Source organism: Stegodyphus dumicola, chromosome 4 (genome assembly GCF_044657685.1).
Source record: "Stegodyphus dumicola isolate Sdum_Otavi_A_Nest chromosome 4, ASM4465768v1".
In the NCBI taxonomy this organism is placed as follows: Eukaryota; Metazoa; Arthropoda; class Arachnida; order Araneae; family Eresidae; genus Stegodyphus; species Stegodyphus dumicola.
In genome coordinates this window covers 126,749,008-126,775,180 of record NC_140771.1, presented here as the reverse complement: position 1 = coordinate 126,775,180, position 26,173 = coordinate 126,749,008, and the positions used below count along the sequence as shown (strand labels likewise).

The following is a 26,173-nucleotide window of genomic DNA, read 5'->3' as shown; positions in this document are numbered from 1 at the left end:
AATTATTGATGATATTATGGAAAGAGACTAATTCCTCTTATAAAGTCAGAACTTTCTATGAGATCAACAAGTAATTACTCATGCGTTTGCTTTCTATATTTAATATTATTTCTATATTTATTATATTCTACATTTAATATATATTTCTATATTATATTCTATATTTAATATATATTTCTATATTTATTATTATTTTCTATATATAAATATTTGCAAATCCAAAATGTGGCAAGAGAGCAAAATGTGCAAATTTTGCTTCCTACAGTTTTACAGCATTTACTAAGATTTTACTTTAAAAAAAATCTTTCACTGAATTAGCATTTACTCTTCATTTCTTAAGAGATAATTAAAATGAATATTAATAATTAAAATATAAATACATATGTATCCTTGTATCCTTTTGCTTCAACCTTTTTCTTATAAGAAATTGTACCTGTATTGATAACAATCAGGTCATACCTTCGGTCAATTGAGTATTACCTAATGGCATATCAGTGAAGTTGATATACCCTGGTGGTTCTCGAAGGTTCTATTCTCTGCTGCAGCTAAATAAAACTTCTGTTTTTTTCTTCACACACATACAATGAACATATGGGCCAGTTACATTCAGAAAGTCCTTAACAAATGACCACAAGCGGCCGAGCAATAAAAATACCTGGACATTGTTAGTTCAGTCTGGGATTCGAATCCTGGCCAACGGGCTGGCTGCATGGCCGTTTTTGAGGTTTTTCCCATGTGCAACGTACATGCGAGCCAGTTTCTCTGAAAACATCTTCCATGAAGCATCCCTCCTTTTCTGTATAGTGCCTAATGGCAAATCACATAATAAATAAATAATAATAAATATAGTCCTTGAAGATGTTATTTTCCCATATAGGCAAACAGCAGTAGCATAATTTTGCGTATTCATACAATCTAATTCATTTGTACTACGTAATTTTATCTGTATTATCTTATTCCCTATTTTACCAAGAGAATGAATTACTTTTCTGCATAAGCCTTTTTTTAAAATTAAGAATGAAATTATCATCGTCATAAAGTAATAATGAGAAATCCTATTTTAATAAAATTTGTAATTTCAGTATTCCTCACATTCTTGTGCTTAATGAAACTGTGAGCTAAATTCTTGTGAAGTGACATGCATAATAGCATCTATATTTTAACAAGATAATTATCTGTTTATGAATATCCCAATCTTTATACACGTATAAAAAATTTTTTCAGAATATTTGGATTACGACCATGGCACAATGGGCTATCTGCCGAAGAGAGAAAGGGCTTCCTGGAGGACTTTTTAAGAAAAATTGGTTGATACTCATGTTACACATGACGCCACAGACAGCCAGCTTAGTTTAATGAAATGTGAACCAAACCTAGCTATCAGTGTTCATGGATTTCATAACTGGACTTCTGGTGGGTATATGTAAATAAGAAAACAAAGTTAATAAATCCACTTGACATTTTATGATATTAGCATTAATTTCAGCAATTTTTCAGTGTCATCAAAATGTATTCCCGCCTTTTTATTGTAATTTTTTTATTTAATATTGCTGTTTGAATCATGCAAAATACAATGCAATGCATTAAAATATAATCAATAAAATCCCTTTTTTTATAGGAAAGGAGCATATATATATATATATTTATTTAAACAAATTTAAATTTTAACAAACATGTATATACGTAAAAAAGCAAATTTAAAGTTAAAATAATTAAAAAATGTGCAAACATATAAAAGATTTAATTTTCGAACTAATCTACAATATCATTTAAATTCAGACAGCATAAGTAAATCAAGTGCAAAACCAAACCATGAAAATAAATTCACCAATTTAGCAAATTAAAATTAATCTAATTTTTTTTTTTTTTTAATGCATAAGTGAATGAATGTTGAGCAGGCAGGAGACAGACTTATCAAGGGGAAGTTGCCTTCAAACCTAACTCTCCAATCATTCAATTCGTGTTTCGTCATTCATGTAGGCAAGGGTAAAAGTCAAAACCAAAAGCAAAGAGTGAAGAATGTCCAAAAAGAAATACCAATAAAGTGGTACCTTTAGAAATTAGCAATTAAAAATTAAAGTTCTAAAAGGAAAATACCAATGAAGTTTTTTGAGAAATAAGCAATGTAAAATCAAGTATTAAATTAAACTTTAAAAAAAATTAATTTAGAAACCAATGCATTTTAGAAACCTTTGTCTACAGAAACCTCCTCGAAACGAATATGCATATCAATAAAAAGGGAACTAGACATAATTTATATAAACCAATAAGAAACAAAAAGAACTAATTCATAATTTAAAAAATATATATTTATACTTAAAAATATAATTTCATATCTAGAAAATACTTAAATACCACATAAAAAATATTAAAAAAATACTTAAAGCAAGTAAATAGTAAGTTTTAATTCAAACTTACCTACTATATTAGCCTTGGGGTCTGCAAAAGTATTTCCAAAGTGATGTAAGTGTGTTCTTCAAATTATATAGATGGCGCTTATGTAAGTAAAGTTGAGTGCCAAGCTGCTATCTTTGTTTTATTAAATTTTTTTTGCAAACTTTAATATTAAAATATTTAAATATAAATCTAGAAAAAATTAAATTAAATTAAATATCCTAAAAGTATGTAATTCAAGTTTTAATTTTAACTGATCAACTATTTATGGTAGGGAGTTAAGTAGCTGAGCCAATTAAGAGATGTAAGTTTGCTTTGCAAATATCATAAAAAGAGTACTAATTGAAGTAAAGTAGAGTTAAGTGGTTATTATGAATTAATAAATGTAAACTGTTTGTAATGTGAAATGTGTGTTCTGTTGCAAAATTGTGTAAATATTCCAAATAATAACGTTAAGTGAAAAATTTTTTGTGAAAATTGCAAATAATTAAAAAGTAATTAAGTAAAACTGAAATGTTTTACATTTTTTTTAAAAAAAAGTTTTAAAGTAAAATTTAAAAAGTCTTAAAATGTCTAAAAAATTCTTAAAAAAATTTCCCCCCAATTTATTTTTTTTGAAGTAAAAATTTTTTGAAATGAATTCTTTAAAAAACCTCTGAAAAATTCCCAGAAATTTCCCAAAAATTCCTTAAAAAAGTTAATTAAAAGTTATATTTAATGAAAGAAAATATTGAAAGTTTAATGAACTTGATTTCAACTGGTATATCAAAACTTAACTAAATACTGGCTAATGTATGGAAAATTAGAAGAACACTCAATTCGAGCTATAATTGAGACTTTTGAAAAGAGTTGGCCCTTTATTAGTAAAAGGAAAGAATCCAGTATTGATTAAATATGCATATTTACAAATTTATTTACAGTAAAAATTTACAAGATAATTCCTTTACTCTTCTATATCCTCCATTACCCTCCAGCTAAGGTTTAAGGTAATGTTATCATACCAAAAAGAGCCAAAAAATTATAAAGTAAAGTTAATGCCTGCCTTTTTAATACATAAATTAATAAATTTTGGTGATACTTGGTTATCAACTTGAACATTAATTAGCTTTATTATTTCTTCCTTAAAATCTTCTATTTCAGTACATATATTTTTTATTCTGATTATTTAGCTATGAAACGTGTTTTCTATTACTTTTCTAGAGATATTACAGTTCCAATTAATTAGCTTAATAATATGAAAATGGAAATTCTTTTTTTTATCATATAATTTAATTTTGCTGTGTTTAATAATTAGCAAGTCTAGGTATTCAATAGTATCTTGATTCGTATTCGTTTTATTCAGCATTTGAGTCCTCATACAAGAAATTGTCCTCTGTACCATCCAGTGCATTACTAATGCCACACTTCTTAAGTGATTTAACCATTTTCTGTGTTCTCACAGCATGTCATGAAACTTTGACCCATTCACAAATGATGTATTCGACGCAGTATCAGCATATAAGACGGACTCCGTTTTTCAGAACTATTTTCACAGGAAAAAGGTGCGTCTTATATGGCAACAAATATGGTACTTAGCTATGAAATCTCACCATCATATGTTTTCTTAGTTGAGGGAGAAGAGTTACAGAAAAGTGAAAAAAATTCCTTTGTATTATTCCCTAGTCACTTATCTGAAAATCAACAAAGGTGACCCCCAAAGGCAACCGAAAGGAAAAGGTTTCAAAATAGCAGTCGTTTCCCTTTACAATGGCAGCTAAAAGGTGGCAGAAATGCATTTGGATTGCCCATCTTTTTAAGTGTAAACCTTTCTAAGCTTCCCATCTTTTAAAGACTAAAATATTCTCAGAAAAAAATTATTCACTCAAATGTGAAAAAATAAAGATATGGCCTTTTTTTATTTTGTTATTAACCATTCAGGACTATGATCACATATATGTGATCATGCGGTTTCTCCCTTCATGGCTCATGGTATCGTGTATGAGCCAGCCTTTCCAAGTATTGAGGCCCATCATCACACTGATGTAATTTAAAATCAAAATATTTTACTCATGTTTTAAATGACATCAGATGGTGTTTGAGGTCCATCATATTTTTGAATAATGTTCCGCAGAGTGTCGATCTTCGGTATATGCCTTCAGTTCTCAGAATATTTTGTTTTTTTTTTGTATTTTTGTTAGATTAGGGGAATTTGAACATATAAACAACTGCACACATTCAAATCTTTCTAGAGTACAGCTGCTAATACAACTTTATACATGTAAATAGTTAGTTCATTTTGTTATATGTATGAAAATTGTTCTAACATACCATGTAGTTTTACTAGTAATTTGTTAAAATTTTTAAAGTGTCCATTCCCCCCCCCCTCCACACACATACACATTGTATTAAGAGATGACTTTTTTTAATAAAATGAAACTAATTTCTTAAATTTACAATTATTTTTTTTTAAATATGACGAAAATTTTATTACAGTATATTCAGATATTATCAATGATAATAAACTGTAAATTTCAGCAATGATTTTAAATGAAATTAAGCTTAACAGGGAAAAATGCCTGGCCCTGTGTGCACATATACTTTTATAAAGCATGGAACTTGGAGAACACTTCTTTCTCTTTTCCCCCCGTCTTGAATAGGTTAAATTTTATATAATTCGAATTTGTACAATTTTAAACAATCAAATAAACTTCTTTTTAAAATACAAATAGTATTTTAACTAAAATCAGGATAATAAAATTAAATTTATATAGCAGCAGTAACATTAAAACTCTTCAGCTAAAACCTGAAAGTTACATTCTTAAACTAAAATCTTGATTACACATGTTTCTCATTTATGTGAATTTTTTAATGGTCTCTTGAAAGACATACAAATGGTGTTTTACTGTTTTCAGATAGAGAGTTTTACTGTTTTCAGTTAATTTTCATAGACAATGAATATTATAAAATCTTTGCCTATAAAAATTAACTGATAAATAATCTAAATTAATTAAGAAAATCATATATTATATTTACCTGTAGTTGAAAGTTTTCACCTTCTCTCTGTTTTAGCTGTGATTGGAGATTTTCAAGCAAAGAAGAGCCACTTCCTAATCGTAATGATTCATACACAGACAATCTGTACATATTCACAGGAGTGTGCATTCCTTGATCATGGACTTCATCCTATTCACATTTAATGAAATAAGATTAATATAAATTCAATACACTACTCTACATTTTTCAGAGTAATATAAGACAGGCAGGGAGCAAAATTATTCAAACTAAGCTGTTTTTTTAATTTCTCACTTCATTATTCCATTTTAAATGAAAATATGTAAAATTACTAGTTGGTACGATAAGAACAAGCAAATTTTTGACTTTTTCAAATACTTTTTTTTTTCCTCCTATCTGTAACCAGTGATGTTTTCATAATTATTGCATTTATATTCATGTTAGCAAAACAATAACTCATTTATTCAGTTTCCTAAAAAACAAACACTGTTTCATTAAAAAAAAATATCTGTGTTTTAGATATGCTTTGAAAAATACACATTTGTCTGTGTAATGAATCTGATGTAGCTTATTTTCCATTAGCCACTTAGAAAAAAAACATCTTTTCTCTAGTTATCAGGGAACTGTGATCTACATTTTGCTTGATGCTATTTCTCTCTTCCCATGTTGTAAAAGTCATCCATCAGTTAGAACAATACTCTCTTCCAACATTTTAAAAATCCACAGCCTTTTGTGTTCAAAAGAGTTTTAGATATACAGACATTTATTTTTTAGTTGTGCAGACTGAAAGAACTGTGAAATAGCAATTTCAATATCTTTTGATTTTACATCCCCTTTTATACTTCCTTGACACATCTGCCATTTATGTTCTTCATCACATTTAGTCCTTTGCTTAAGTAAATTGCACAGTGCAATTTAGGGAAATTTTAGGGAGCTCAAATGCAGTTTCTCTTTGGCTGCACTTAATGAGAGCATCATCACTTTTTTAAAATTTATCCTTCTCTTTCAGTCTTAAAAGACATTTTCAATACGTTAAAATTATGCACATAGCAAATTAAGAAATACTTCCTCCAGTAATTTTACATTCTTGTTCCACATCAGCAGAAAGACTGCATTTTCTCTCTCAAGTGATGTGAGCTCCCACTTCATGATAACAGGCTACAGGTATGACCAATGCTTTCTCTTCTCCCTTTTTATTCAAAATCAATTAATAAGCATTTAAGATAACTTTCTTCTTAACTTTAATAAGCATTTAAGTTAAGCATTTAAGAAAGCTAAAGAGGTTTTTGAGAACTTCTAGGGTGTAATTTTCTTTACTTGGATAAACTAAAAACAGTGTTGATAGAAACAGGATATTCTGGAAGGTGGTATTGGTATAAATAGGTCATTCATGAATCAATCTATTGGCAACCTCAGTTTTATAAGTGCAAAAGATGAATTTAATAAAAAGCAATTATTCTACTTATTCTAATACATTTGTTTTGATTCCTGTAATAAATGACTATTTTTATTTACCAATGAGTTTAATAAGCAGCAGCTACTGTACCATCACCACTGAAAGAACAAGGTCCCTCTTCTGCTGCAAGTGATGTCACCAGCTGCAAAACTAGTAGGCATAACAAACCTTTCTCATGGTACTGTGTGCCCGTGATTGAGGTGCGAGATTTGTATTTTGTATGTATATTTAAAAAGGACTAACAAATATTTTATTTGGTGATTACCAATAATCTACTGAAGAATGGTTTATATCTGTTGTGTACCTACCCACAGAGGAAATTAGTAAAATGCTTAAAAAATGCACTTGTTTCCATTTTATATGCAAGAAGTGGTTATGTGCCATTCATTGGCAGAATTACAATCCATCAAAACATTAGATACATACCTTTAAAAAAAAAACTAAATATGTAATTTTTTACTCTATATAATTTTTAACTGAAAAAGAAAACCCTAACTAATATGTTTTAAAAAATTATGTATTTTTTGATAATCCAACAGTTAAGCTTTATTTCATATTTGATACTAATTAACCCTCTGGCTGCTCATCCCACGATTTCCACAGGCAACTCAAATGTAGCAAAATCTGCTAATCCCGCGATTTCCGCAGGCATGCGTTTTTCTTTCTTTATTTAGGAGCACATTCCGTTTTTGCCCCATTTAACCACTGAAATAAATTATATACAGCATTATACGTTTAGTTTACATTTTGGCCAACAGATGTAGTTAGTTGTCCACTAAATTGCGGCATTTGAAGGCACGTGGTATCACCGCTCAAACTCCACTTTTTGCGCCTTTTTCTTAGAGAAATGGCTGCTGGAAAACATTCAGCGATTATTTTGATTATTTAATTAAATTGTTGAATTATTAATTAGATTTATTGATTAGATTAATAATTAGATTTATTGAATCTGGTGTGAAGACTGTGAAGTTGGACATTGCCTTGAACCCTGTTTTGAACTCTATCATACTAAACTGCATTTCTAAGGTATTTTTTCCTCAGTGCTTTATATTTTCTTAAATTTTATATATTTTACTATTTTACATCATGCAATAAATAGAAATTGACTGAAATTAATTTAAAAAAAATTTTGGGGGGTGATAACATTTGAAATTGGTTTTTCTGGCAACTTAGTTTTTCATGATAAAAATCTATATATACAAAGAATATTTTCTAGAAAGGAAAAATGCACTTTTCATTTCTCCAATATATATATAGAGAGAGATTTAAAGCATGAAAAAAAATTTTTTTTGAAGCGATTTTGGTCTACAAATTGAGCAGTCAGAGGGTTAAACTTCTAATAATGTTATTTTGAAAATAATAAAACTTGAAATTAATTAGACTGATATTAATTAAGACACAATAACACGCCGAATAAATACTAATTCAGAAGTCAAACAACAAAAATCAGCGTTATATTTAAAAATTTTCACAGGACTAGTTTCGATGGTTTTACCAAACCACCATCCTCAGCTGCAAAACCACAAATGAACAAGATAGGAAATAATGATTAGATAAGATAAGAAAGCCTGGACAAGAATAAGCAAGTGGCGCCATCTGTTGGTGAAACCAGAACTAAAACATAATATCCCTAAAAGCCCTAAAAGCCTAAAATCTGTGAAAATTTTGTGAATATAACGCTGATTTTTGTTGTTTGACTTCTGAATTAGACTGATATTAGTTAACAAACAGCACATTAACACAAAAGCATTTAAGTAAATTTGTAATGAAATATGCTGGCATATTAATAAAAGTATTATATTTTAGTTAGTAATAGATAAAACATGACTTCATAAATCTTTTCAGAGGATCAGGAATAAGTATATATACTAGAATTCAGAAAGATAGCATTTTTCAGTTCTGTAATTTAATTCTGAATGAAAATCTAATGCCTTGTAGGAAAACTGCATTTTCATTTTACATTGGAACTATTCGTAAGACTTTCTTATGAATCTATAGCGGAAGTAGATTATGAATTTAATTATCATTCTTAGGTTTCTAAAAACATTTCCTTGAATCAGACATTGAGAGAGTAATCAAGCATTTTGATAATGAAAAAGGAACTTCAGTAAAACTAATTTGTTTCATTCAAGAATGCTACACCTTCACAAATGGACTGCCCACAATACTTATCAGCTTAATCTTCAGCTTCTAAGGTGTGCTTTGCCATAATTAAATACACCACCACACCACTTCAGCTTCTATCGAAAGTGCTGATGACAGCAGAGATATTTGAGAAAAACAATTTACAGCTTGCACTTTTTGCAAATCTTAGTAATGAACTTTATTTTATGATAAGAAAAAATGTTTTCAGACATTTTTAATTTCTGTCAAACATAAAAATCTGAGAAAGTTCTTAATACCTGGACAACTATTTTCAAAGAAAATAAAGTGCTATTATTATGATAAAAAATGTGTGATATTAAAGTTCTATCTTTTTGCTATTTTTAATACTCATTCTGTTTCTGAAGTAATAAATAATATTTTTTTTGAAAGTTTAGATGCTTTATTAAATATTTATACACCATAAAAAGAAAATTTGTTTTCACTTTTATAAAAATACCTATTTCTACATTAAAAACAGTTAATAATGAGAATTATGGTAAGCAGAAAAATGCAGCATTCATTACGGACTTTGTACTGTACATGGATTCTGCATTATTTAATAACAGAAACGACATAAGAAAAGCAACATAGTTCTTTTTTTGTCATTGTTTACAATGAAATAATGCATTTATGATATTTTTATCTATATTATAGATATCTCTTTTATAAGCTAAAATCATACATATTAACTTTTTATACATAGAATCTACAGTGCTTTAAACTTTTTCTTTGTTTCATTAAATTATTGAAATATAATCAAAACTTTACCTGTGACCAGTTGTGAATACTACTCACAGAGCTTCTAACAGAACCAGTTGGTGAAGGACATGGTGAGCTGCCTGACATGATTGCTGCTCTCACATCCTAACAAAAAATTTCTTTAATTTAATATGCTGATATTGTGATAAGAAACATTGGGAATAATTCTATAAAACACAATCTTTCAATTTGCAGGTAAAAGTTTATAGAAAGTCTTTTCTTTTGGCTGCATTGCACTTTTGCTAACATTTCCTCAAAACATAAAATAGTGACACGAAGGGACAATTTTATCACGAGAATAGAAAAAACTAACACGTGCTACATTGTACTTATGACAACATTTTTTTTTTTTTTTTTTTCAAATGCTCAAAGCATGTTTTTTCATAAAACCTCTTCAAGATTTGCAGAGAATATTTTTATTACGTCAAAAGATTCAAAATGGTGAATAGAAAGGGGCAATTTTAAACAAGAAAATAGGAAAAAGAAACAGTTATCATATCAGGTGAACATAAAGCATGAGAACCAGAATTTTTGAACTTTTGCCCAAAATTTAGCCACAAGACATTGTAAATGGCGCATTAATCTAACGCAAAATCTATTACTCATCTCAACACTCCAAGTTGTTTTCTATGAATTACTTCATGCAAATGCTGCAACAACACTTTTTGATAACAGTTTGGACAATTATTCAAAATTCATGATGCACAACACTATGATAACCAAAGAAAACAAAACACAATTTTTTGATTTTTGATTGTTTTTTATGCAATTTTTTGGTCTTACTTCATCTTTTCAATACCATTCATTTGATACTTATGCTGTTCTTACAGCAAAAACATGTTCTACCACTGTTAATAATGCAATTTTAGGAGGACTCCTTAGAAAGCATCTCCTGGGTCACTTGAACACACTCTTTTCCCTTTAACATTAATATTTTCCCCCAAACAAGTGATACATTACAAATGACATTTCAACATTGCTTGCAGAATCAATATGGGAAAATATTAATGAACATCCTTCAATACTTAATGATAGTTTTTAAATTCCAAATCTCTGACTTGATCAATGTGGTGCTCATTAAATGAAGTGCAAGGTCTACTAGAGCAAAGTCCTCTTTAACATATTCTTTGCCTGTTTTAAACATCTTACCAGGGCTGATCCTGGTGGGAGGCAAGATGTTGCACAACACGTGAGCAGCCAATTTCAGGGCGGCGAAATGATTATCAAATATATCATACTTTTGTAAAAAAGGGTGGCCAGTTTTAATTTGCATGTGGGTGGATAATAGTCTACAATCGGTACTGCATTTTACAACACTAAACAATTTTCTTTATTTGCTAATGTGTTAGGGGTTACCCTCAAATGCTTTTGCAACATTTCAAATGTTTTAGCAGCAGAAATTTCACTGTGAAAACAAAATTTAATGCATACTCTTTCCTTGATTACTTTCAGCATTTTGTAAAAATACCAAAGCAAAAATTTTTTATTCATTAAAAATAATTATTTGCAAATAAGGAAATCAATGAAGGTCATAATAATTTCTGGGGGGGGGAGGACACAGCAAACGAGTTCTTGCATGTATGTATCTTATATGAATCATTTCCAATATTTTCTGATTACAACAGTAAGTCATAATCAAAATGTCTTATTAAATTACTTAGACACTGACAGAAGCCCTTCAATTATATATAATTTTATAAACTTTTGAAATCAAAGCTATTTAAAAAAAGTTAAAAAAATTTTCGTTTTTAGACACATACCCTCAATTTCAACTCTTCTTCTAATTTCTGAACTTTTCTTTTTTCAGTATCTAGTTGCTCTAAACAATTTGCCATTGTATTGTGTAAATTTTCCTATTAAACAGAATACATAATAACAATCTACATACTAGGAAAATAAAAAAATCTGTTATAATAATGCCAATAAGGTTGTCATTCTATGTTCAGAATCTAAATAAAAATTAATGCTAATTTGCATAAATTATACAGATTAAGCATAAAGTATTCACAATGAATTAATGAATAAAAAGTCATCTTTACATCGATAGTTTCTTTTTATCTAACATGGCTTCATTCGGTACTATTCCGTTTTGAGGATCGTAAAAAAACTGCAGCGAAAATGTATGCGCAAAAGTGACAAATCTAGTAAATGCGCCCATTTAACAGCGCGCCAAATCTAGTGTATGTGCTGATTTCAGATTGCGTAAGTTTATATAGTTCTATATTTCTTAAGATGCTATTGAAATACTAGTTTAATTTTTAAATCCTTTTTTGATTTTAAATTCTTTTTTGATATCCTATGGATTTAACAATTTGGGAATTGCCCATGACGAAAAGTGTGCAATAGAATTTTGGGTTAAGTGCAGAATCACCCACTTATTTATTTGCCACTTTTTACAGGGGTAAAAACAATTAGATTTTTGTAAATTTACATTACTTTGTAAATTTACCTACTGCTTGACGCATTTTTAAGAATTGCCCACACTTGGTATCCATGTACACATCGACCTATTTTCACTTAAAAAGTAAAAGAAAATTTACAAAAATCTAATTGTTTTTACCCCTGTAAAAAGTGGCAAATAAATAAGTGGGTGATTCTGCACTTTACCGAGAATTTTTTCAAAGAAAAGCATCATTCATTATAGAACATTATGTTCGAACAACCAAGGAGATGAAAGTATGCTTTAGTGATAACTCGGTAGCGAAATAGCGATGCAGGCATCCATTCAGTTATGTTTAGCAATTTTTATATAAATTACAATAACGATCTGAAATAGTTATTTACTCTTATGCTTCCATTCAGTCTCACGCTCAGCCTTTTTTATATAAATTATAATAATGAAAAAGTATTATATGAAATTAACCTTTCATCTAAATTAAAACATCAATCTTAATTATTTACTATTATACTTCCTTTCTTCCATTAGGGTTGCCGCAATTATTTTTGGCAGCACTGGCATCAACAATAGTTTGGCAATTTTTTATGGCCCACAAAACTGAATAGTACCCTTCAACTCCTTCACCTATATCATAAAAATACCTTCTTTTGACCACCAATTAATATATATATATTTGAATTTAACAAACATTCTCTATTCATAAAAAGCAAATTTAAAGTTAATTTAAATGAAATTTAATGCAAACAAATGAATGATTTATTATTGTTGCGAACTAATCTACAATATCATTTAAATTCTAAGAGCATATGTAAATCAAGTGCAAGTATCAAAATCCATGTATAAATATAAAATTAAAATTCCAAAAATTATTTAATCCTAAAATTTTTTTTTAGAAAAATGCAGATGTGAATTATTATTGAGCAGGCAGGAGACAGACTTATCAAGGGAAAGTTACCTCCAAACCTAACTTTTCAATCATTCTATTCGTGTTTTGTCATTCATGTAGGCAAGGGTAAAAGTAAAAACCAAAAGTAATACCAAATGTCTCAATTATAGCCCGAATTAAGTGAATTACCAAAAAGAAATTTAAACAGATGGAATTTTGAGAAATTAGCAATTAAAAGACAAGTATTAAAATTAAAAAAATTAAATTATAAAAAATAAGAGTAGAAAACAAATGTAATCTAGGAACTCTTGCCCACAAAAACTTTCTCTACACAAATTATGAATATAAATTACATATTATCTATCAAAAACAATACATAAATTATACCTAAATAATACTAAAAAAGTAAATAGTAAGTTTTAATTTAACTTACCAACTAGTTTGTTTTGGGGGGTGAGAAGTATTGCCAAACTAAGTGATGTAAGTGTGTTCTGCAAACTTTAAATAGAGGGTGTTAACGTAAGGTTGAGTGTAAAGTTGCTATCTGTGATCAATTTAAAAAGCCTATTCTGTAAACTTTTATGTAATGTAAAATGTGTGTTCTGTTGTAAAATTGTGTAAAAAAATCGTAAAATGTAAACTGAAATGTTATGCGAAAAAATGTAGCAAAATATTATGAAATGTAAGATTTAAAGGATGTAAAAATTGAAAAGTTTTTGAAAAAAAGTACTGATAAAATTTTGAAGTAAAATTTAATTTTAATTCAGATTTTGAAAATTTTTTTATAAAACTTTTTTAAATGCTATTTAAAGAAAGAATTTATTGTAATATTCTAAATTTATTAAAATTGCATTTCAAGTGGTTTAATTAAAACTTTACTAAATACTGGCTAAAAAGTAAGGAAAACTAGAAAAAGATAAAAATCTTCACTTAATTCGGGCTATAATTGAGACTTTTGAAAAGAGTTAGTAAAAGGAAAGTATCTGGTATTGATTACATATACATATTTACAAATTAATTTTTACATTATTTACAAGATAATCCCTTAACTTTTCAAAATCCTCCATTACCCTCCAGTTAAGGTTTAAGGTAATGTTATCATACCATAAAGAGTCAAAAAATTATAAAGAAAAGTTAATGCCTTTCTAATATATAAATTAATAAATTGTGTTGGGATTTGGTGATTAACTTGAACATTAATTAGCTTTATTATTTCTTCCTTTAAATCTTCTATTTCAGTACATATTTTTATTCTGATTATTTGGCTATAAAATATGTTTCCTATTACTGTTCTAGAGATATTAGAGTTCCAATTAATTAGTTTAATAGTATTAAACTGGAAATTCCTCCTTTTATCATATAATTTAATTTTGCTGTGTTTAATTATGAGCAGGTCTAGGTATTCAATAGTATCTTGATTCGTATTAGTTTTATTAAATTTTAAACTATTTGGGTAAATTTTGCATTGCTCAAAAGCAGAATTATTATTGAAAGTTATAATATCATCTATGTATCTAAATGTATTTGTAAATAACTTTAATTCATACTTATTTAAACTTAGTTGGAATGAAAGAAAATAATACATTTTCACACCTTTAATTAATATTTATTGAATAAATTAATTTCCGTATGACCTCTTCTTGTTACTTATGGCCATCATGATGGTGATTTGTAGATACCATTTTTGAAATGTCTTACCCTTAGAGGCGAAGAACTCAAGTAGTGTTTGGCTGACATCTGCTTCAGTTTTCAATTTTTCACCCTTCAAAAATTTTGCAATGAGAAATTTGACTGATAACTGGAGGATGCTAAGTCTGGAAAGTATGGTGGATGCAGCAGAATTTCCAGCCTAGCTCCACGATCTTCTGATAAGTGACCAAAGCAGCATGTGGTCTAGCATTTTCATGATGCAGAATGATATGCTTTCTGCTGAACATTGGCAGACTCTTTTATTTGGCTGTTTTGTTTAAATCATCCATTTGCTGACAGTATCTCTTCATATTGAAATTTCTTAAGTTTTCAAAACCCCAGTGTATTGGTCCTTGGATGTCCCACCCTATACACAGCATTCTCTTATTCAGGATCAAACTCAGTTTAGAGGTGGTTGGGCATACAATATGCTCTTTTCCTGATGAGATTTCATAGGTAATCCACTTCTTATCATAGTTACTATCCAGTCTAAAACAGGCTTGTTTTTCGGCCTGAACAAGCCAAGATGTGCATATGATGACTCAATCATGCAAATTTTTCTCACTTAACTCATAAGGAACCCATCCGGAATATTCATAGACCAATCTTAGTTTCCAAATATGGTGCGAAATGGTTTGTTGAGCTGAACTAAGCTTTTCTGCATTCTCCAATGTTGTCAAAAATGGATCTTGTTTGTTTTACCATCTTGTCTTGACAATATTGTTGCTGATCAAAGGTTGCCCAGGGCATTGGCATATCATTAAGGTTGAAATCATCTCCAAATTTTTCAAATCCTTTCCTGCACATTCTATCCAAAATTGCATCTGCACCAAAAAGTGTCATTAAATTTTGACATGCTTCTGTAGCATTTCTTCTTTGTTGAATTCATACAAAACACAATGTTGTAAATGAACTTATTGGCAAGCATGTTTATACGATCATGTCTCACTTAATAAATAATGATATCAGACATTTTTTTTTCAGTTAATTTAGAAGAGTAGATGTCTATAAATGCAGTGATAAAGAGGGACAGCCATACAAGTCTCAAATGAATATCAGCATGTGTGCTGAAACTTGAAATACATTTTTGGACAGAACTTTCCAGTAAACTTTACATATTATTTAACTGTGGACATGATAATTTTTATAAATTTTAAATTTAATTGCTATATAAAAATGCTTATGTTTAATACTTTATTTAAAATGTTAATACTTTATTGACTTTAAAAGGGGGAAAAGTCCAGAACTAATTATTTATTTCTCTTTATTTTATTCATATACAGTCAAAAGTCGTTAATTCGGACACCCATAATCCGGAAAGATCTATAATCTGGACCTCAAAGCTACAAACTTTCTGCGCATGCGTCGGGGGGGGGGGGAAGGACACAGCGGCACACAATGAATTGGAAGTCAAGCTGTCAACACTATTCTTATCATCAGGGCAGATGTTTTTATTTTATTTGGCTTATAATTTCTTACTAAATGTAGTATTTCATCTCAATGTATTCCATCTTTGATATGATTTAAATCAAATTCCTTGTCATTATAATTCGCTTCCGATATTGAAGAAAGTGACACAGAAGTTATTGAAAACGAAAAAATTTCGATTGACAAATTAGTCAGTATTCTCGACACAGCAACTATAGCACTTAAAGAGCGGAACTTTGTAACTGAACAAGAAATTATGTCTGTTTATAGAATTAAAGAGAAAGTATTATCACATAAAAAACGAAGTAACTTAAACAACTTACATTGAAAGAAATGTTTAATAAAGTAAACAAATAAATATTAAGCCTTTTTTTTTTGTAAATTTTGATACCCTTTAGATCATAATTGTTCTTTATTTCATAAATTATGGTTTCATATTTTTAACTTTATAATTTCTGCATCCCATCTTACCAGATTTAAACTGATGATCTATAATCCGGAATTGCCGAAGTCCCAACGAGTCCAGATTAACGACTTTTGACTGTATTAGAAGCACATGATAATTCTCATTTTAATAATCATTAGATATCAGAATTTTCCCACCCCCATGTTAAATTCTGTCCTATTATTAAGTAAACATATGTGATTAGGGAAGGCCTTTTTTTGAATTATGGTTTTTCACACAAATTAGATCTACAAAAGTAGACATGAATATGTAAAGCAATGACATGAATCAATAACTCAGAGTTAATTGAAAAACATGTATAGTACTGTCATTCAAATAAAAATTTGTTTTAAATTCTTTGGATTAATGAGTCTTCTTTTATTTAGTTATTCATTTATTTTACTGTGTTTTTACAGCAATTTTATAGATATTCATTGTTTGTTTTGAGCGAGCCTAATTTGTGACCACTATTTTATTTGCACTTAATTAATTCCCTTACTATTTTACATGTAATTCTTATAAATTGTGAAAATAACTTAAACATAACCTGAGGCTGTTGATGTTTATTCATTCTTGGCAACAGATTTTGATCACCAAGCCGGCTTTTCATGTATTCTTGCCTACATGATAATATTTGCAAAACTTCCAGAACACACATTTTTAACTCTCTAAATTGATACTTTTATATCATTCAATACTACTTTCTTCCTTTGATAAAGATATAAATAGCTGGCTAATATGGGTCTCTTTATTTTGCATTGGCATGCTTATGAATTTTTTATTCAGCGAATATAGCTTTTGCTATACATGCAATTTGCAATATTTAATGTTAAAAAGAATTTCAGCAATATTTTTATTTGTTTTCTTTCAGACGTTTCTCTATTTAAACCATTATCCCCTTAAACTGAAATAAAGGTTTATGTTTACCTCTTCATCCAGCATAGTTACTTGACAAACTTTTAATTTATATCTATATAGTACAGTAGAAAGACTCTAAGGCATTAAAAGGCTTTCCCCTTCACTTCTTATTGCCCCATACACAATTTTAAAAACTCAATCAGCATTGGTAGTTTTTGTTGTTGATAAAAAAATGAGATATACTCAACATTATCTTTTATCTTATTTTATGAAACGTAAGATACTACTTACAAAGGATGTAAAAATTTCTATATGATTCACATATCATTAACTTCTTTCTACACCACTCTTTGACCACACTCTACTTAATTTCAACCAAACAATTTTTTTTCATTGATTATTGTTCGGTGTCTGAAAGAGTATTGCTTGGCAGCATGGTTTTACGCCAAGCAGAGTTTGGCTTTAGTGTAACCCTAAAGTTATTTCGTTTTTGCTTTATTAGTATGAATGATTTCTGACTTGATGTAAGAGCATATGGTTGCTCGCTTTTTAGCTAACTTACATAGGTAACTATAAGCACATGCGTGTGCTAGTATTCAATAATGTTGTTTTTGTTAAAATAAAATTGTTATTGTTAATATTACAGTCCACTTACTGAAGTTAAGTATCATTAAATAAGTTCGAGCTATCTTCGGCAGGAACAATTATCTAAGAGTGGCATAGCACTTCCTAGAACTTTCTCTACATGTGTAGTAAAATTGCAAAGCTGTAATTCATGCCTTTTATTATCTTATTAATTTAGAAAAGAGATTTTTTAAATGAAGTTTTAATAAATTAAACATAGCTAATAGGCAGTTATGTTTCAACTCTTGAAAAGTTACAGCAGGTTTATCTGAAACTACTGTGTTTCTGAAAAATTAAACATAACAAAACTTATAAATGAAGCTTTGCACATCACAAAATATATACTTAAACTGCATTTTGAACACATATAACTATCAACAAACTACAAATATGTAAAATAATAACTGAATAAAAAGTGTATAAAATAAGATGAATACAAGTTACAGGAATTATGTGGTCAATACATTATACATAGAAAATAAAATTACCTTTTCTTTTTTTAGCTTTGATAATTCTAAATTTAAATTCTGCTTTGCTGTTTCCACTGTGCATGTTTTCCTGCCCAGAGAAAGAAAATTGATTTTTTAAAGTTTTATCCAATACTGTATTTATCACATACATAAATTAAAAGGAAAAGAAAGGCTGAAACAACAAACTAACAAAATTTGACATAATTTTAAAAACTATTAGAAAGGATCAGATTTGAATTATAAACATATTTTAGTTTTTATGAAATAATCACTCTTTTATACATCCTACTTGTCCCTACATCAAATAAACAAAGAAATACACAAAACAACAATTATTTTGACATTTCAATCTTTTAAGAATTTATATAGATAACAAAACATCTAAAGAATGGATATTTATTATTTAAAGTACTTCTTAAAACTGCAGAGATAAATTTGTTCTCATACAATAATTAATATCTGACATTCATGAACTAAATAATACACTGTCACAGAAAAGAACAAATTATTAGACTTGAAAAATTAAAAGTAAAGAGGCTAAATGTCCTAGAATTTTAGAAGCAGGGATTCTAAAGGCCTATCTACATGGAGACAATCTCCAAATAAGTATCTCTGCATGTCTGTGGCGCTTATGCCAATTCATTTTACATAAGAAAACATATCTCCGGAACATCAGATAAATGTCTGCACAATGCCTGTACCACAAGTCCTGATGATTGCACATGACAGCACATGTTGTCACCAGAGAAATATTTGCCAATAGCCAATGAAACTGCATATGGAAATGACATGTCCAAAAAGGAATGGCGGTTACTCTCAACATTTAGCTTACAGAACATATGGTGGGAATCATTGAGTTTTTCCTATTATTTTAAAAAACATAATTTATGATGCAGTATTTCTTTCAGATCATAATTCCCAATGATTTCCTTATAAACAGAATATTTTTTTCACTTTGGTACAAGCTATACAATGATGTATCTTCTTTTACCTCATTTGTTAGCATTAATTAAATATACTAGAATATTCATCCCTGGGGATTATTACTACATTCTTATGTTCTGAGAAGTCTGACAAAAAAGAAAAGTTTACTATCGTTTGCTATTTGCATTTGATTGTATTTCCACTGGGCACATTTACCATTGTATTTAAATTTTCTGTGAACCAGTAAATTGTGACTTCAAGTTCAGCCAAGCTATTTTCTGGTTTTTTCCTACTGAAAATAAATATTTTATTGTTTCTGAAATTTGGTAATTGACAGTTTAATAATACACGAATTATTACAATTTTTACATATCACGTACTAGCAGCTTCGCTGCCAGCCTTCGTCTGGCTTTTAAATGTACCGGAAAAATGGCTGAAGGGAACACCAAACGTTAAATTTAAAAACTGTGTAGAATTTTACTCTGCAGAACAACTTCATAAAAAAGTTATTACGTATAACAAAATTACAATGAAATAAGCAATATTCCTTAATACAAATATTAATTATCCTAATAAATAAATTAACCAACTTCCCTTTGCAAAATCTTAAGAACTCAAATGGTATAAAGGAGGTTAAAAACTTCGTTTCCTAAAAAAATCACTCAAAACTTCTCAGTATCTTAAAAACAGTGAAATGAGCAATAAATAACATAAAACAATACAAAAAAAACAAAAAATTCTGAAAAGCGAAGTATAATTAATGATATTTTATCTTATATTTTCAAGAGAAAAAAATTACAATGAAATAAGCTATATCCCTTTATACAAATATTAATTATCCTAATAAAAAAATTAATCAACTTTCCGTTAAAAGAAAAAAATCATGCAAAACTTTTCAATATCTTACAAACAGTGAAATAAGAAAAAAATAACATGAAAGAAACTCAAAAAACATAAAATTCGCGCAGAATTTTACTCTGCAGACTAACTTTATAAAAAAAATCAATAAAAACGTATTATATATATATAAAAAAATGACAAAGAAATATGCCAATCTCTTAAAAACAGTGACATAAGAAATACGATGAAAAATTGTTGCCAAACCCATATTTCTAAAAGAATGAAACTATTCAAAACCATGCGATTTCATCAAAAATCTATTATTTTTCTATCATAAAATTTTTTTTAAAAATACAAAATATTATCATTTTTTCAAAATTCTTTTTGTAAAAGCAGTCGCAAGGATAAAAGTTTAACGTGTCCAAAAATCAAAGAAAAATAAACTGTACATTTTTAAAAATAAACTTTTTAAGAAAAAATCCCGTCGAAAAGGTGTTAAGCTCCCTTTTTTAAATAAATTCGTATTGAATCGATTTATTGAAACACGAAATTTATTTTAAGTTCGTAAAATAGCTAAGTGCCTACGTTTCATGACGATGTGAAAATGGAGTGAATAGAGTAAAATCTCGATTTCCTATAGACCATTATGTCTCAAAATGACGCAATTTCGTCACAAAACAAAATATAAAAAACAAAAAATTTTAATTTCAATTTCAAAAAAATCGCTTCGAGGTGCACTGGCTCTTGTTTAGATGCACCTATGGACCAAATTTCGCAGCCGTGGGTCTATTAGCTTACGCGCAGCGTAAATGAAAGACACACACAGACAGACAGACTCTTTTATTATATGTAGAGATAATAACTTTATGCTATTTTATTATTATATATGAAATTTTATATCGATTATTTGCATAATAATTTCATATTAATTATATAAACATTAGATTTTTACATTACTTATAATGGGATAATTTTTTTTCTTTCATACACTTAAAATGATAGCTTATTATGAATCTAACTATCAGCAATGTGTGTTAGATTTTATGCTATGTATGAAGTAATTGATTTATTTTCTTCTATGTAATGAATGTATATACATATATATTAAAAGCAATTAGTATAAAAGGAATTTTTTTTTGCAACTTAAGTGCAGGAATTTTTCAATTAAGCTTTTCTCAGTTTCTTTTCATGCTTTTGTTTCTCATGAGTTATACACACATATTATATGTATATTATATTTCACAATGAATTGCTTTTCTTTATCACTTCATTAATCTTACTTTATTTTTAAATTTATAATTATTTATTTTTCATATTTTGCATATTTATTGGCTTTTTTTAAGTTATGATACTTTCTGTCTGCTTTTAAGCCTTCTGTTAATTACTACTACTATTATTATTACAACTTGTTGAAAAAATAAAGGCACTGAAAACTTTGCAAATTATTACTCTTGTTGTAAGATCAATGGAGGTCTCCAATTGGATACAAATTACATCATTTGCTTTGACTGCTCTGACTGGCTTTGTAGCTAAGCTCGGAGCAACTTAAACACAAAATCTCCCTCTGCAGAAAAAATTCTGTCAGGTGATACGTCTGCGAGGGAGACTTGCTTGAAGATAGTATGTCTCCTTGTGACCATTTCAAAGTGGAACTTTAATGATAACCACCCAACATTTTATTATTTATAATATTTATAAAAAATAGGATAGCCCCACTAAAACCCCTTACTTTACTGAGGTTAGAATTAATGGGGGCATTGTTATCAGTTAAGTTAGTCAGGAATATTCTGAAAGCATTGAAATTGAAAATTACGTGCTATTTTTGGACAGACTCAACAATTACTTATTTTTGGATCCAAAAACAACCTGAAGCCTTCAAACTTTTTGTCAAGAATCGTGTCTAAGAAATACAAAAATTGAGAGCTCACCTCAAGATTGGCATTATTGCCCAGGTGTCGATAAACGTACAGATCTTGTATCTCGAGGAACGAAGATTTCCAAGTTAACGAGACCATTTGGATGCAAGGTCCCCAGTGGCTTCAACTCCCTCACAAGCTTTGGCCAAGATTAGATATTAAAGAAACAATAGATGAAAACAAACTGGAATACCGAAAGGGATCCGGTGATATACATCAACTTGAATGTACAATCGAAAAAAGTACAAATTTAATCGAAAAGATTATCTTTTCGACATATCAAAATATAGCAAATTAGAGAAGGTGTTGAGAGTCAATGCTTGAGCAACACATTTCATTAGAAAATTAAGAAAAACTAGCGACATTTTAGGAACTCTCACAGCTGAAGAGTTACAAAAAGCAGAAAATTTCTGGATAAGGTCAGAGCAAAAGAAGTTTTTTGCCAAAGAATACAAATCCCTCAAAGAAGGTAATTCGGTTGGAAAAAATTCTCCTTTGTACAATTTTCTTCCTTACATTGATGAAAAGGAAATCATGAGGTTGAGAGGAAAATTGGAACTTTCTGACTTCTCACTAGGTAATAAATATCCAATAATCCTACCTAAAAATTCCCGACTGACGATACTAATTGTATGCAAAGAACATGAGAAGATAATGCATAGGGGAATTGCTGCAACTTTAGCTAAAGTCAAATCATGTTTCTGGATTCCTAAAGGACACCAGTTAGTCAAAAAAGCATTAAAAGGTTATATGATCTGCCAAAAATATTTAGCTAAACCAGCAGACCAGATGACAGACCCCTTACCAAAGGATAAAATCCAAGAATCACCTCCATTTCCAGTCTGTGGAATCGATTTCGCCGGACCAGTTTACGTAATGAATTCTAAAGACACTCGAAAATTCTATATTGTTTTGCTCGTTTGTGCAGTAAACCGAGCTGTACACTTAGAACTTATATCAGATATGTTAACAAAATCCTTTTTACTTGCATTTCGTAGATTTTTGGGCAGAAGAGGAAACTGTGTAATCATCTACTCTGGCAATGCCAAAACTTTTAAGAGGACAAAGAAAGAACTTAAGAATTTTTCAAAAGTTTTAAAAGATGACAAATTCAAGAATTTCATTCCCAAAGAAAGAATCCATTGGAAATTTATAATCGAGCGAGTCCCATAGTGGGGAGGGTTTTATGAGAGACTTGTTAGATCTGTTAAAGAATGTTTAAGAAAAATCGTAGATTGTTGACTTTTGAAGAAATGTCTACACTACTTGTCAAAGTGGGGTCAGTTCTTCATTCTCTAAGTTATGTTTACAACGACAATGACGAGCCACAACCCTTGACTCCAATGCATTTCCTAAACATTGGCCAAACTGATTTGAAGTACCTTTGACTTTTGCTAGAAATATCGGTAGCGAAACGACAAGAGAAATGCTGTTAAAAAGAAAGTATTACCAAGAATTGCTATTAAAACTGTTGCAATGCAAATAGAAGCAAGAATATTTATTAGATCTTAGAACTGCCCATTTCTTGAATAATTCGCAACTTCAACCGGAACTAAAGGTAGGAGATGTTGTTTTCATTGAAGGAGATAATAAAAACACACTATTATGGAAACTTGGCAGAATCAGAAAAACTATTCCTGGACGTGATGGTAAAGTCCGATCATTCGAATTAAAAACTGGTAATGGGACTTTAAATGTACTGTTCAACATCTATATCCTCTCGAACTAAAAAAAAAAAAAAAAAAAAAAAAAAAAAAAAAAAAAAAATTAACGATTTGTTGTGCATTTTTCTTTTTTTTTCTCCTATTAATGATTAAATTGAATATTGTTAGTTAAGTTGAAAATATTTTAAAAAGTTTAGTTCATTTATTAGTTATAACATTTATTAATTGATACCTGTTGTGTATAACCCGTTTTGTAATTGAAGTGCTTGACTAATTATAATTTTTTGTATTTTTATAGAATAGTGATATATGTACTTGATTGTACGTATAACTTAGAAGAACTCTTGTCAGAGTTCATGTGGGGAGTGTGTTAAGGACTATTCTTTGATATCACCAAGAGATGGTGTTAGAAAACCATCTATTGGCTTCCTTAACCCTTCCCCTTCTGAACACGTGACTTGAAATTTTATTCTTACTACACAATATAATTCGATTTAGATTCTTTGATGGAACTATTCAGTTCTTGCTTTTTGAGCCTTAACATTCGATTCAGGCATTTTAGCCTACATTGTATATATGTAAATATTAAGTTTAATTAAAATTTATGTAAAACCCTTCAGGCCATGTTTCTTATTTTGGATTATGAATTATTCGAATTTGATCTAGAATTTTGTTACACCCTTAATAGTAAGGTGTATAGCAAGATGCTGGGCCATGTTTATGCTGCTATCAAGAAAAAACTTTTAACTTAGTTCCGGGGAAAAAGGCAATGTTCCATCAAGATAATGCAAACCATATGTGTCTACTTTCACCGGATGGATTCTGTATGGACTTGAATGGGACCTTTTCCGCACCCACCCTATAGCCCTGATATCATTCCTTTAGATTCCTACCTTTTTTCACACCTGCAGCTACATTTTGTTGGTGCTGTCTTCCATTCTCTACAGAATGTCCAAATAAGGTAATCTGTTTTTGGATTCGCGGTCACCAATTTTCTGGCCTGAAGGCTTTGAAAAACTATTAAAACATGGCAAAAAAAACATAGATTTGGGTGGTGATTATTACCTGCACTAAAGGTGCTGCTTTCATTTTTTTCCTTCTAACTTTATTAAGAGAACGATTTTTGGCGGCAAACTTTCGTTACAACCAGATATTTATTTCATGTAATCATAAAATCTATAAAACAATTGACATCGAGGAAATACTACAAATACATTCATCTGAAATTTCAATTCAGTTATTAGAGATTTCCTTTTTAACAGAAGGCAAGATATATTTAACAAGTTATATGTGTAAATAACACATAATAACTCTTTGAAATTTAAATTCAATTTTTAAGCATGTTCTTTTGAATATTTTTTATCATAATAACTTGATACTCACATACCTATGTTTCTATAATCATCATTTGTGATAGTGGAAAAACTTAATTTTTATTTAAAAATATTTTTTATTCAAACAATTCAAAAGAATAGTTTATTTTAATAGCTAAACATAAACAACAACAAATAATTTTGCTAAATACATGATTGAGTATTTCAGCTTTCGAAATTAATGAATTAAACAAATTAACGATATTAAAAACTTAATTTTGATTTTTTGAACTTAATGAATAAAATTATTATATACAGTCAAAAGTCGTTAATCCGGACTCATCAGGACTTCGGCGATTCTGGATTATCGATTTTTCTGGATTATAGATCATCAGTTTAAATCTGGTATGATGGCATGCAGAAATTATAAATTTAAAAATAGGAAACCATAATTTATGAAATAAAGAACAATTATGATCTAAAGGGTACCAAAATTTACAAAAAAAAAAAAAAAAAACTTAATATTTATTTGTTTACGTTATTAAACATTTCTTTTAATGTAAGTTGTTCAAGTTGCTTCGTTTTATGTGATAATACTTTCTCTTTAATTCTATAAACAGACATAATTTCTTCTTCAAAGTTCCGCTGTTCAAGTCCTATAATTGTTGTGTCGAGAATACCGACTAATTTGTCAATCGAAATTTTTTCGTTTTCAATAACCTTTGTGTCACTTTCTTCACTATCAGAAGCGAATTATAATGACGAGGAATTGGATTTAAATCATATCAAAGACATAGTACATCGAGATGAAATACTACATTTAGTAATGGAATTTACAACTAAATGTACCATTACTACATTAGTAATGGTACATTTAGTTGGAATTATAAGCCAAATAAAATAAAAACATCTGCCCTGAATATAAGGATAGTGCTGACAGATCAACTTCCAATTCAATGCACGCTGCAGCGTC

At 29.0% G+C, this 26,173-nt stretch overlaps 2 protein-coding genes across 3 annotated transcripts in view; one reads left to right on the top strand and one right to left on the bottom strand.

Moving 5' to 3' along the window:
• Window positions 1-1,482, top strand: part of LOC118186260 (uncharacterized) — a 47,027-nt gene extending 45,545 nt beyond the window's left edge. The window contains exon 4 of the mRNA XM_085815411.1: window positions 1,225-1,482. The gene's annotated coding sequence lies outside the window, so the exon portion shown is untranslated. The remainder of the gene's footprint in view (window positions 1-1,224) is intronic.
• LOC118186264 (TATA element modulatory factor-like) overlaps window positions 1-26,173 on the bottom strand; it is a 98,297-nt gene that overhangs the window by 21,951 nt on the left and 50,173 nt on the right. Inside the window, exons 17-21 of one of the 2 annotated variants that reach the window (XM_085815409.1) lie at window positions 18,562-18,631; window positions 11,506-11,598; window positions 9,755-9,850; window positions 5,407-5,556; window positions 656-807 (exon numbers count right to left, since the gene is read on the bottom strand). In XM_085815409.1, the coding sequence (XP_085671535.1) occupies window positions 656-807; window positions 5,407-5,556; window positions 9,755-9,850; window positions 11,506-11,598; window positions 18,562-18,631 (561 nt within the window). The remainder of the gene's footprint in view (window positions 1-655; window positions 808-5,406; window positions 5,557-9,754; window positions 9,851-11,505; window positions 11,599-18,561; window positions 18,632-26,173) is intronic. The other variant, XM_085815407.1, reaches the window with a different exon arrangement.